Below are 14577 nucleotides of genomic sequence, written 5' to 3' on the forward strand. Positions count from 1 at the left end.
CATTTATGAAAACCCTCAGTGAATGTCTCCTATGTGTTACATATTAACTCTCCCGGGGTATTGCCAAATCATCTGAGCCAGAAGATTATTATTATTGTGTAGATTGAATTAGATTTGTTTTAAGGAGTAAAATGCAATTCAAGGAAAATATGGTTAAATGACGTTTAAGGAAGTTAACTTGTCTAGATTCTATAAATAATGGAAAGAAGGAATCTTAGATAAATAAAATCAAATAAAAAAAATAATAAACTGATTAAAAATAAAAAATACAAACAGATAAATAAAACAAATATGTAGTGGACATAAACAAAATAGGTTTTTAAGCATAGATATAAAAACAATAAAATTGGGTTAAAGAAAACGTGACTGATAAGTCACCTGTTGTAATGTGAGCGACCTGAGAGAGCGAATTGCCCCTCATTGGGGAGCCAGGTATGCTAAGATAGTTTTAATAGCTCCCAGGTAACAGTGGATATTCCGAAGATTCACAATAGAGGATATAAATATGTATTTTATTTCATTGTCAAAATAGATATATTTGCCTATTGTTTGGAAGTCAGAGAGATATATTTTGTATTCAAAATTGATGACAGAAATCTGGGAACAATAACAATTGATATTGTCTGGCCTCGACGAACTCCGAGCCAGATGTTTGGATTGACAGCCAGTGACCTTAGGGGTCATGAGAATTTAATATTGACTTGAATCTCAGATTGCAAAATTAGTGATATGGCCGAATTGCACACCCGCAAAATTTGAGGTTTTCCCCAATTTTGTGGCGTAATTTGATTGGCTGGGGAAACTTCCATCCCCCCACCACTCACTCTCCTATTAATACTAGTGTCGCACAAAATTAGTCAGTTTTCGAGGCAGTTTCCAGCGAGAGTTTGTGCATGGAACTCGAAGTAGCCACATTGTTCCCTGAAGACGTGACCCCTCCTCCAAGCCCGTCTAACGCTGTCTGTGAAGAGAAGAGAGATTTGAGACTTTTTAAAACTTACTAAGGACTGAACCATATATCTGTAAAAAGATCTGTAATATATTTGTGAAGTAGAATAGACTTCAAGCGTTTGTTGTCCTTCTTGCCTGCATGAGTTTTGTTATTCGATTTCAACATACCAGATTTCATGTGACGGCCTCCAGGAATACAGAGACAACACAAGCCAAGTTTCTGACGATCAAGGGGTCCTTCATAAGAGGGAGTGTTTTTGTGTAGTCGAATGATGTAAGCACAAAGGATTAGTTTGAATATATACAGGCAGAGTTAGAGGAATCAGGAGTTGAAACGAGAGACAGGACAGGCAAGTTCTCAGCTGGTTGTGAATCATTCAGCTATGGAAGCATTAGCTGGAAAGGAATTAATATGTAAAGGAATGGTGTACAACCGCAGAACCAAAAGTTGCAACAGAAATAAATGTAAATGTGGAAAAGCAATTTGGTTGTCTGAGTTGTCAAGGGTAGAAAATGACTTAGATTTTCAGAAACACATCTGGAATAATACATCGATAGTTCCGACCCAAAACAGTATGTCCTTCCCTTGTCTGGGCTAGCAGGCAGTGGTGTTATTTGTCTTGTTTGTTGAACTGTTGTTGTTTATTATAAACTAACGGGGGTACCCGGCATTGCCTGGGTGTGGTGAGGTATGTAGAGGGGGTTAAATCAAAACAATAATAAAAGGGAAAATAAAGAATAAGCGAATGAAATAATCCTGTTTAAATGTTAAAAACTTTTTTTAAAAATGAAAAACAAAACAAAAAAACAGCAAACGTCATGGAAAATAAAAAAAGGGAAAATAAAAAAAGGGAAAATAAAGTATAACGAACGAAAAACATGGCATAAATAACCCTGTTTAAATATCAAAACTTAAAAATTCGGAAAAAAAATGTCCGATATGCTGGTGCGAATGTGCGACCTTAAGACAACACTGTCACTATAACTACTACTCTACAATCACATCAACGAAATAACGTCGTTTTGTCTCCTATTTAAATTAATTTAAAAAAAGAATGTTTTTTGCACATGCTTGTTTAGCTAAATTGTCATGAGGGAATGATGTTTTGCTACTCTCCCTCATTGTGAACGTCGAATTCTACAGGAAATAATTGACCGTTTTTTTCTAATTTTCACATATTATTCGACCAAGACATCACCCTTTCAGACCATACCAGTTTCGACCCAGCCCGATACTGCTGAGAAAAGTTTCATGCAGACATACATATATACATACATGCATACACTTAAACAGACAGATGAGATTTATTTAATAAATATTTAAAATGTACACATATACACATGCACACAACAAACATTACATAGACGACTATATAACATGTACACAGTTTGGCCCCCCTCGTTTATACTTACTTCTTTTATATATACATCATATATACACGCTTCTGTGTCATACAGAACCACCCCATTATATAACACATGAAAAGAAGCTTATTTTTATAACAACCACTAGACGAAACAATAACAATGAAAAGAAGTGGTAAACATGTAAAAACCTGGCATGTATGCATAAAAACTTTATTTTGTAATTGAAAAAATTGCATTTATTTAAGTGACCTTCACCATTGGGTATAGGTTGGTGAAAGTTAAGACAGTATCAAAGTAAAAGAAATAGTAATACAGTAACGAAATTCGGCATCCCAAAGTCTTCTTTGAAGAATATGTCTTTGATGATGATGATAGCTTCATTTGGCGTCAATGATGGAGGAAGGAGAGAAGACAGGTGGTATCTTTTTTCATTGGGTCCAGAAAACTCTCTAGTGACTGCTATAATAGTCCTTTAAGTATTCAAATTAATAACTCCTGAAAACTGATTGGTCCGCAAAAGAGCGAGTGTCATGTTGGTCGATAAAAGGAACGAGGATCTTGCCGTTACAGTGCAACCTAGATGGACCTTGTGTGCACCAACATGGCACTCGCTCTTTTGAAGACCAATCAGCTTTCAGGAGGTATTAATTAGAGATGAGAGGATGTGGTAAGCATCATGAGCCACTTAGAAATCCTGTTTTGCAAACACGGAGCACCAGCAGAAAAGCTAAGCAACAATGATACAGCATTCTGCAGTAATGTTTTTTAGAACTTTCTGAATGAATGAGGAGTCCAACTGCATTTTTCTTGTGCATATGTCCCCTCTGACAATGGCATTGTGGTAGAATGTCATCAGAGTGTGAAGTGAATTGTAGCAAGGGAAGTGTTTCATAGCAAAAGTAATCTATTGGTACAATGTTACTCCCAAAGACGATGTGTCATCACTAACTACCCTAGCTAATCTGATTCATCACTACTGCGTTCGACTGAAAGGTATTGATTAACCCCCTCCAGGCAAGCCCAAACTGCTGCAACAGAACAGATATAGTGTGGGCGATCGTGTTTGGGTGAAGACCTCAGTTGGGCGTGGCGTGAACCCTTACATACGCTGATGCATCATAGGAGTGAAAAACCTACAGAATGTTCTTGTCGACAGGATGCCCTGTCATGTAAGGGATTTGCATCCCATCATGGGCCTGAATACCACGGAGGGTGACAGTGATAGCAAATCCTCAACCCAAATGCAAGGTTTGTTACTATCAATGAGGCATGCGGTGATGCCTCTGAAGAAGACGACACATCAGTGCCAAATAACACTTCTCCAGATGAGTTACCTGGAAGAAGTACCTTTACCTCAAAGGAGAACAAGACAAAGAAGACCTCCTCTGACTTGTCATCTACATGATCATCAGATCACAGAGGAATGTAGCAGAATTGAACAACAACATTAGGGAAATTGATTACGTGATGTAAGTAATAAAGAAAGTGACTTACACAAACAATGTGCCTATCTCTTTCCTGTTGGGTGATAGAATGAGAGAAGGAACGAGAAAAGAAAAGATCTTTATTTGTAGAAGGCTCAGTGATATACACATGCCATTAATTTGCACAAGACGACAGAAACTGTTTTGAGAAGAATGAGTTGGAAGCGCGAGGGTCAGTTAGTTTTTTGACAGCTGACAAAGAGAATGGACGGTGGAAATTACAGTTGTATTTAGTTGTGGGGAAACAAAATATTTTCTTCATTTAATTTCCTTTTTTTTTCATTCAAGATGATATTGCTAAGTCTGCTGCAAAGAAGATGCCCTCCCTCTGTCGGAGTAGTAAGCTTCTCACACCTGTCAGTATCCAAAGCCACCATTCAGAGTATTGTTGCCATATCTGAATTGGTGAACCAACCACTAGTTTTTCCTTCTTGGACTGAGTTTCTAACCTGATTGTCTACCAACTCCAGCCCCTGTCCCATCGCTGTAATGTTGCATCCCTGTGCTTGTTCTTCAAGAACTTCCACGGAATGTGCTCCATTAAACTTAGTCCACTTGTATACTTTCAACATAAATACTGCCGATAAACCTCATTAGCAGCAAAACCCCACCCCTTTACTGTAGAGACCTCCAAATAACAGAAAATTTTCTACTCCAATAGCTTCTTTTCTTCATTGTCATTGGCAGTGGCATGCATTCGTGTCTGAATATCATAGTTCCCAAGTCCAATACACAAAAGAAGCAGAAGAGAAAGCTTTATGAGTTTCGTAACAATTTTAGTCATTATCAGGATGATGAGTCCTTTTGTGACTGGAAAAAACAACTTGGGCTCTGAATAGTTGGGGGTATTGGTCACATTGTATTGTGGGGGGTGCGGTTGGTTGGCTCTAAGGGCCTTTTGTTGCCATTTGGTTCTAGATTGGCTCTTCTATTTTCTTCAAATTGGCTTGTACTCACTTTGACTCTGTTCTTCCATTCATGTCTGTTGTTCGATAAGACTTCAAAGGTGTTTGAATCTATATAGGCCTCACCTAGAGATTTCTTCAGCTGGTCTTTGACTCTAAGTAGCAAGCGGTCTTAGGATCAATATCCTGCATTTTGTTGACTGAAGAGCACTTGTTTGGGCAGTCTATTGTCCTTCATGTGCGCCACATGGCCAGACCATTTCAGTCGGTGTTTCATGATCAAGGCCTCGATGCTGGTGATGTTGGCTCTCTCGAAGACAGTTATGTTGGAAACATAATCGTCTCACCTAATCCGCATGATGGCCCAAAGTTTTTTCTGGTGGAACTGTTCGAGTTTTTTAAGGTCTTTACTGTAGATGGTCCAGGTCTTGCACGCATATTATAGGGTGGATACAACTATGGTGTTGTATACCATCACCTTTGTCTGCATGGTTAGATCCTTGTTCTTGAAGACTCTGTTAACAGTCTTCTTAAAGTAGTGTGGCCTACCTGTAGTTAGTTTTCGATTTCTTTCAAGCACTTAGCTCTCATGTCAGCAACCAACACTGTCCTGACAGAAGAAACTAAACTACAGAACAGACGGGTTGAACACTCAACACTCTACTCAATAGAGACTGCTCAGCCTACCAGGACTTCGTCAGGAATGTTACATAGCATCCACCTCACCTATGGATGTCTCTTCCACCAACCTTTGAAGAGTTTAGTGTAGCACTAAAACAAATGCGTCAAGGGAAAGCTGCCAGACCTAACAACATCTCTACAGAGCTCCTCACACAAGGGGGTGTCCCTGTGAAGACATGCCTCCACTCTCTCATATTAAAAGCATGGGAGGAAAAACAGGTCCCCAGTGACTGGAAAAATGCTCCTCTTGTTACCATCTTTAAAAAGAAAGAGAAGAGAATGTAGGAATTATAGAGGGATTTTGCTAGCAGGGAAGATTCTGACCTGTATACTTTTAAACCGACTACAGGACATAGCTGAAGATATCCTGTCTGAATCCCAGTGTGGTTTCCGCCTATCAAGAGGAACCATTGACATGATTTTCTGTGCCTGCCAGCTACATTAAAAATCAAAAGAACAACAAAACCCCATATTCCTGATATTCTACAACCTTGGAAATGCATATGACAGTGTTCCAGGAACAACAATGTAGTCAGTCCTAGATCGGTTTGGAGTCCCTGAACCATTTGTGGACATGATCAAAGCCCTGCATGACGGGATTCCAGCTAAAGTGATCCACCAAAGCAGCCTGTCAGAACCCTTCTTGATCACTTGCGGGCTTAAATAGGGCTGTGTGCTGGCACCGACACTATCTCACTATCTCTATCTCACGGCCATAATATTTGAAGTCCCCCTAAACAATCCAGAGATGGATACCAAGTTCAGGTTTGATGCAGGAATTTCCAAACTAGGCAAATTAAAATTAAGACGAATGACCAACACCATCACATTGACGGACTGCAATATGCAGACGACAATGCCATCGTGGCCCAATCCCCAGATGAACTCCAGCAGTTTGTGGACAATTTTCACGGTGCGTACTCATGCTTTGGCCTAACAGTTAACAAGACCAAAATACTGGCCCAACCACAGCCAGGAGAAGTTGTGCTAAACTTCAACATCACCATGGATGGCACCACCATAGAATGAGTTAAGCACTTCCCATACCTGGGCAGCATTCTTTCCACTCAAGCTTTTTTCCTTAGACTGCTTCCATTTCAAATTTTTCCCTGTTTCCCCAACAGTACCAACATGCAGAAATTTAAATGTAATGTGAACAAACACATCTTGATGCATAGCTACACATTAAGAACGCCTCCTATAAATCTGGCCTCTGAAAGTAACATTTTATGTCCTTTTGGTAATATGCCATGTTTGGGATGAATAAAAAAGTTTTAAAAAAATCTTTCTCAAAAATAAATTGTTGGAAAAACAAATCTAGAAATAAGTTGAAATTAATTATCTCCCTTGAAGTGATAAGTTGCCACCCTTAAGTAAAAACGTCATTGATTTCATTTAAACATTTCATTGCCAAATTATACAGGTCACAGTCATGGAAGAATGCGAGAAGAAGTCCGTTTAGTCATTCAACATAGTTTTAGATTGTTCTTTTCTTTACATAATCACTGCCTTTAAAAATCCAGTTAGTACTAAGCACTTAAAATTGAAAAAAAGAAAAAAAAAAAGGCAAGCTTGAAAAGTGTCAACATCATGTGAAAACCGAAAGAAAACAAAATGGTGACCAACTTTTGCATGATGTTTTGTTTATCTAATAACAAAACTGGATTAAAACTGCTTTTCTTAATTTTAGCTGCATAATATTAACTGACAATGATTCCTCATTTAGTCATATATACAAATGGCCACTTAGGTGCTTCTATATAATAACGAAAAATATTAAATTTCAAGTAGAATAAATGGTACCTACGTAATTGTCCTGTCGCAAATAGTAACATATCGAGAAAAAAAAATAGGGAAAACGATAAGAAAAATAGTTTTCGATAAAGTTTAGATGAGAAATAAAATTTGTCCGACATTTTGAATTACGTTCATTACGTGAAGTAAGCAGTAGAATTTAATTATCTCCGCTGTCAACTTTAAAAAAAATTTTTTAAGTAAGCGTAATATAGTGATTTTGCGGTGCTTCTACATTATTGGGACGAGATTTTGTAGTCGATAAATGGGAGTTTTCAGATAAAAAAAAAAAAAAAAAACAATGGTTTCAACTGATTTTTTTTGTTGTTGTTGTCAATTCTAATAAATTACAATGGTAGCTTCAAAATTATGCAGTCGAAATTACCTGAATATTAAGCAAAACAACTTTAATCGTGTTAGCAGGTGGAAATTTGCCGCCATCTTTGTTTAAAATCACCTCCCTGTTGAATTCTCCTGTGTTTTACGATCGTTTTCATCGAATTCTATTTTTCATTTTCTTTAATAAAAATTTTTCTACCTTATCAATTTTCGTAATTTTTGGATATAATCATCTTAAAAATATGAGGACTATGTAGACACCACTGTTTTCATATGAAATTCAGTTTTACGATTTCCGAAAATCTCGTCCTAATTCTGTAGAAGCGTCGATTTCGCTTCATTTCACAAATTTCTTTCTTCATTAATAATTATGGTGCTAGTGCAGAGAGTGATCCGCGCTATTTTTAAAATCGTATTTTCAAGTTTAATTAAAGTTTTATATGTTTTTTTTATTCAATTGTAAGGTTGAAGTATAGAATTTTCCCCCACTCTATATCTGTGCCTTTCCCCCCACTCTATATCTGTGCCTTTTCCCCCACTCTATATCTGTGCCTAAATCAAAACGCGGATTCCATGAACAAAGCTTCTTTCTTAGAACTGCACGCCTGTGGAACTCTGTTCCGTCTGCCTGCTTCCCTCAGGACTACAATTTGGATGTCTTCAAGTCCAATGTTAACAAATTCCTAATGAACCGCCCCCTTAAGTAAACACTTCAGCAAATCTCCTCACTAACTTTATGTACTTGCAATAACCCTTATCCCTGAGTGGCTTCCGGGCCTTGATAAGTGGTGATCACTGTGTAAAAAAAAAAAAAAAAAAAAGAATAGGTACAAAACACCCTCCCCATGTTAAGAATGGCTTTTTAAATAATAACGTTATTATTTCAGCACGGATCACTCTCTGCACTAGTACTATAATTATTTTTCTACCTTATCGTTTTTCGTAATTTGGATATGCTCCTATTTGAGACAAAGGCAATTACGTTATGTGAAATTCAATATTTTTCCGTTATTATAATATAGAAGCGTCGTAACTTATTCTCTTCTATATTGGATATAGAATCTATATCCAATATAGAAGAATTTGACTTTTGAGTGAAGCATATTTACTTAAGGAGTCCTTGTAGCAAAATGGAAGTTTTGTCGCTAAGAAGGGAAAAGTTGTAAAATAACAACTTAGAACACGACTTTTATTTCCTTTAAATAAGAAATATGTTTGGTTTTCTTATTGTAACCACTGACTGTGACTCACTCACAGGTAACTGTTTTTTTTTTTTGTTTGTTTTTTATTATACATACATTAACATCTACCACCCTGAGAAAGACAACACCAAATTTACCAGTATCTTTGTATCTACCTTCCTTCCTTTTTTACCTGCTATTAAGGTCGTCACGATTCAACAGCAGTGGTGGCCCAGTGGCCCACTTGAATCCCGCCCATCCGCGCTCGCACCTGACAACCACGACACAGAGTAAAGATTTCATTACTTTTTATCATCTTAAAGCTAACTCTGTCGTGCGTGCGTGACGACGGGCTTTGATTATTGACAAAACTATAAATCATCAATATTTTTTTAATATCTAAACGAGGTTTTCTTTTTGTCTAGACACCATCAATTTAGTTAACACCTGTAACAGCTGGAGGGTACAAACACCTTATAAAAGTTTTTTTAACAATAACATTCCTCGCGCGAATTGAGAAGGGAGAAAACAAACAACGCAGTTTTTAGCTTAAAGTACAAAAAAAAAAAAGTCCGAGCCATGGCTTCGATGTCACAGGGCCAAATGTTATGGGCATTTTTGTCGATATTCTTGTGCTTTGTCTCCCTCGGTTTGATGTGTGCCTCGATTGGGACTAATTCGTGGGTCCAGACGTCGAAAAACATGACAGATTATACGGAGGTCACCGACATAGGATTATGGAAGATTTGCATAAGCGAGGTCAAATCCGGTAGGTAACTTTTTTTTTTCTCTTAACTATTTTTTTGGGTGCTTATTTAGATTAGCACTTATGGCGACAAAAGTAAAGAAAACACAGAAAAGTCTGTATGCTGTATTGCTAATGCTGTACGTATACATTACAGAACGCCAACGGAGATATCATATTCCAAAAATCATATAATTCGATCAAGTAGTTTTTTTGTTTTTTTTTAACTAAGAAAATGAAACTTTACGATTTTTAGTGATTTTACGAGTAAACTACATTGAACATAAGGCTTATTTTTCATCTCGACACATCGATTTGAGTTGTCCTCCGTTATCGGATTTAATCGTTTCCGACGAAAAACACTACGATCGCTTTCTTAGTCGTAAAATTTGATTTTCTTGAATAATTAAAAAAATAAAAAATAATCAAATTATATGATTTTTGGAATGTTTCATCTTGGTTCCGTGACTGGTACGTACATCAAAGTATTCTCTCTATCGTCTGAGGTACCCCTCCCGCACTGGGAAATGCCGACCAGGTAGAGCACGACGGCAGTTTTTTCATCCAGAATGCCCCCTTTTTTGGTGCTGGCTTGTCAGTTTTCCACTATAAACCGACCTCATATCACGTCATCCGGTCTTTGTAAATAATTTTACGATTTTCTTCCTGGTTTTACATCAAAATACAATAAGCTGACATTATTCGACGACAAAGAGAAAAAAATGTGACTTTATGTCGGCTTAACGTAGAGGATCCAGATTCCAGCTCTCCCCCAAAAGTGACAATTCTGGATAGTTGCAAAATTTAACATGGTCGTCCTTATCAGCATTCCCCAGTGAGCCCGCCGCAGGAAACTGGTAACAAATTAAATCTATCCTCCCAAAGGGGGAGGAGGTAATGTCTGGGTAGAGGATCGAACACCTTTCATCAGAGTGGGGTATGTTTCTTTAATATATATATATATATATATATATATATATATATATATATATATATAGTATTTTTAAGTTAAATTCAAGTTTTACAGTATTTTTTCTTATTAAATTATTAAGGTGAAAGTACAGAGTTACAAAACACCCTTCCCTCCTCATGTTAAGAATGGGTTTCTAAATAATGTTATTATTTCAGCGCGGTCGCGGTACCTTCTCTTCCTAAGTTCTGAAATCGATACTAAAACTTGTTAGCAGTCGATTTCTCAGATGAAATAAATTTGTGGGTTTGTATTACAATCTACAGAGATACGAAAAAGTTGTCAAAAAAATAATATAACAAATAAATGTTATCAAAGGCAAGATAAGTTACTTTTTTTATGGTAACATTTATTGGGTGGGTTGCTGCCACCATTTTGTTTTACTGCTTTATTTTTGAAGTGATTATCAAAACTTCAAAGACATCACGGCAATTTTTAGGTAAATGTTTACTTTAACTACAACAGAACACCGACCAATAAAAGTTGGTTCTCTATAGGTTTTCGGGGTCGCTAACAACTAATCTGATATTCAAACCCGTCGCAAATTTACCGTTTCCATGGTATTAACCCCTGAACCCTCGCACTATTTTGTGCCAACTCACCTCACCGCCAACGTTCATGCTATTCTTACATGATGCGTTCGCGCATGGACACGCGTAGTAAGGTGACTTGTCACATCGCGGAATAATTTTTTAGCAGACATTTGAAATAAAGTTTTCAGAAACAAAAAAAATGGTTGTTTTTCTGTGTTATGTAGTTTTTTATGCGTTTTAATTGATCTAAAAAATTAAGTTTTTACGAGCGATTTACAAAAGCATTTTTATTTTTCGTTTTTCGGTTGTAGTTAAAGTAAGCATTTACCCAATTTTATCTTGTTCTTCGATAGCTCTCAGTATTGTTTTCGAACAGAATAAACATTTTGCATGAAGTAAAAACACTCAAAACTTATTCAACCAGGTAGAAAAGTAACTTAACTTGTCTTTGGTAACATTTATGTTTTGACAACTTTTTCGTACCGCCGGGGATTGTAATACAAACTTAAGTTTTATTATTTATTTATTTATTTTATTTACATAAACACGTGTGCAGTATGCTAATTATGGTAAATATGAAGAATTACTCCACCCTCGAAAATTCCTTTAAAATTACCACTCTTGTAGGTTTTCGAGGTCACTTAAAACGAAAATAACGTTTAAAATTACGGCAAACGAGTAGTTTACAAGATATGAAGAAATGTTAGTTTTTAAAAAGTGGGGGATCAATTTTCTATATTAATTTAACGTAAAATGAGCACCGACTTTCTTTCCACCCTCGGAAAATCCTTTAAAATTACCATTAACGTTTAAAATTCCAAGAAACAAGTAGTTTTCAAGATATGAAGAAATGCACTCACTTTATGGTCATCCCCTCTTTTTTTAGGGGGGGGGGGACTGCCGGTTTGTGTTTCGTTCTTTTTTTGGAGCGGGATATCCAATTATAGAACTTGTATAGTTTTTTAACAGGTGCTTATGCAGTTTAATTAACCATTTTAACGTAAGTAACGCACCGACATTAACCAAGCAGAAGAATTGCTTAATATTTTACAAAAATTCTGTTTACATTTGGTGGGAGGCGGTGGAGTGGAGAGTGTTGTGGCGGCCGCCACACATGCATCCCCCATCCCCTCAACCGCCTCCCACAAAATGTAAACAGAATTTTTGTAAAATATTAAACAGTTCTTCTCAAAACAGTTAATTAAACTGCATAAGCACCTGTTAAAAAAAACAATACAAGTTCTATAATTGAATATCCCCCCCCCAAAAAAAAAAAGTTACCATAGTGAGGGCATTACTTCATGCCTTGGAAACTACTTGTTTCTTGGAATTTTAAAAGTTAATGGTAATTTCAAAGGATTTTCTGAGGGTGGAAGAAAGCCCCCCTCCCCCGAAAATATCGTGGCCACAAAGTGGATGCTCATTTTACGTTAAATTAATATAGAAAAGTGATCACCGACTTTTTGAATACTAATATTTCTTCATATTTTGGAAACTACTCGTTTACCGTAATTTTAAACGTTATTTTCGTTTTCAGCGACCCCGAAAACTTATAAGAGTGGTAATTTTAAAGGAATTTTCGAGGGTGGAGTAATTCTTCATATTTACCCTAATTATTTTCAAATGGACTTTTTCAGCAGACCCCCGCCCCCTCCCAAGTGTATTTATGCAAAACACGAACTGTGCTATATTTTTTTTATTATTTATTTAGATTTTTTGGTTCTTGCCCAGAATTCAACCCAATTAAAAAGAAAGAAAAATACTAAAAAATCTTTATGATGTACATATCCGTCAAGGAACGAAAATCTCATATTCCAAAAATCAAGTAGTTTTTATTTTTTAAGAAAATCATTTGGTACTTATGCACTTTTGTTACCGGGCAGAAATAATAACGTTATTATTTTGAAAGCCATTCTTAACATGAGGAGGGGAGGGTGTTTTGTAACTATTATGTGCTTCCATCTAACAATTTAATAAAAAAGATATTGTGAAACTTGAATTTTACCTGAAAAAAAATATTTAAAAGTAGTGCAGTAACAAAACTGCTTATAAGCACCAATCATTTTTTACGATTTTTAGCGATTAATAGTATATCATAGCCATTATAAGACTGACGATTTTTAAATCTCAGTAGTTCGAATTGAGTTGTCTTCTATTAAGTATGGCGGATCAAAACAGGTCGTTCTCGCTTCATTATAGCATTTGATGGTGAAAGTGCACTGGGGAACTACCCGAAGACGGTCAATGTGCACTGATTGTCCAATCTGCAAAGGGTGTTTATTCTGAAAGCTGTTCTTAACATGAGGAGGTTGGGGGTGTTTATTCCGAAAGGCATTTTGTTATTTTCAACCTCCCTGTAATCAGCTTCTCGAAGGTAAGTCTTCGAGTGGTCCCTCAGTGCACTGTCACCCATTTGATTTTCTTAGTTGAAAAAAACCCAAAAAAAACTGCTTCAATTTCCATGTTTTAAGGAGTATAATATGTTGGGGACTTGCATAAATCCCCTGAAATAAATAAATAAAAATACACTACCAAATAATGTAAAATAAACTTTTGTTTATTTTTCGTTAAAAGAAAAGAAATTACTTTTTAGTGTGCGCCAAGGTGGAAGTCTGTATGAAAGAAGGAAGGGGGGAAGAAGGTAAAGATTTGAGAGCATAAGAGAAAATGTCTGACTATGTGTTGTGGCGAAGTGAGAGAAAGATAGACTCGAGCAATGTTCTTTGACGTGCGGGGGAAAAAGCTGTCATTTCAGCTACTGAATTTCACTTAGCAAGCGTTACTGACAAGAGAAGTTTTCTGTGCCGTTTATATTTCTTTAGCATCTCCCAGAGGCTTACAAAAGTAAGTTTTATAAATTGAGCCCTGATTGATCAAAAATTCATATTTTTGACAAAAAATAAAATTTAAAAAAAAGTGCTTTCAGCTACATCGGCCATTTCTCGAGCATCCTGCATTTTGACTCAAGAGGTTTGATGTTGGTGAATGCTGTAATTCTTGTGCAAATGAATTATAAATTTTAATGCATGTGTGTGTGTGTGTTTCTTAGAAAAATAAAATAAGAAACGGCACAAATACTCCCCCAGATTGGAAAAAAAATATGTTAGATGTATAGATATTTTTTTAATATGTGATATATTTTTAAAATGATTTGGGCAGTGGACTCTTCTGTCGGTTTTTGTAGTAGACGTGACATCCGTATTTCGTTTTTCAGCTTCATATTCTGTGTGAATTCGTTCTTGTGGAGGAATTGCATGAGAATATTCCTCAATATATGCAGGTTTAATGCAATCAGTGGCGATGTTATCTTTTTTCCTTTTCTTAAGATAGTAAAATATTTTTCATTCCTGTCCAAAACTAGTTATTTGGGATGTAGGTTTGTTTATTTACCTTCCTGGTTGATGTAAAATGGAGAAGAGACATTTTATGTTTCAATTCCGTCACAAATGATGGTGTAGGTGAAATGTCTGTCTTTGAACTGAAATACTGTCCAGGTAGGGTCAATGCTGATCTGAAAACTACCTCTGCAAGTGTGCTCTGTAAATCTTCTTTTTCGTGTTTCTTATCGCTGGGAGAATTAATGATAAATTGTCTGCCCAGTCTGCATTGTTTAAATACATAGCCAA

At 36.4% G+C, this 14577-nt stretch overlaps 1 protein-coding gene across 1 annotated transcript in view; it reads left to right on the plus strand.

The window, feature by feature from the left end:
• The first annotated feature begins 8816 nt into the window (after positions 1-8816).
• LOC145295873 (uncharacterized) overlaps positions 8817-14577 on the plus strand; it is a 31615-nt gene continuing 25854 nt past the window's right edge. Inside the window, exon 1 of the mRNA XM_080141612.1 lies at positions 8817-9472. Coding sequence (XP_079997738.1) covers positions 9283-9472 — 190 coding nt within the window. The 5' untranslated portion in view covers positions 8817-9282. The remainder of the gene's footprint in view (positions 9473-14577) is intronic.

The sequence above is a fragment of the Euprymna scolopes genome, chromosome 16 (genome assembly GCF_053919585.1).
Source record: "Euprymna scolopes isolate OS-2025 chromosome 16, ASM5391958v1, whole genome shotgun sequence".
NCBI lineage: Eukaryota > Metazoa > Mollusca > Cephalopoda > Sepiida > Sepiolidae > Euprymna > Euprymna scolopes.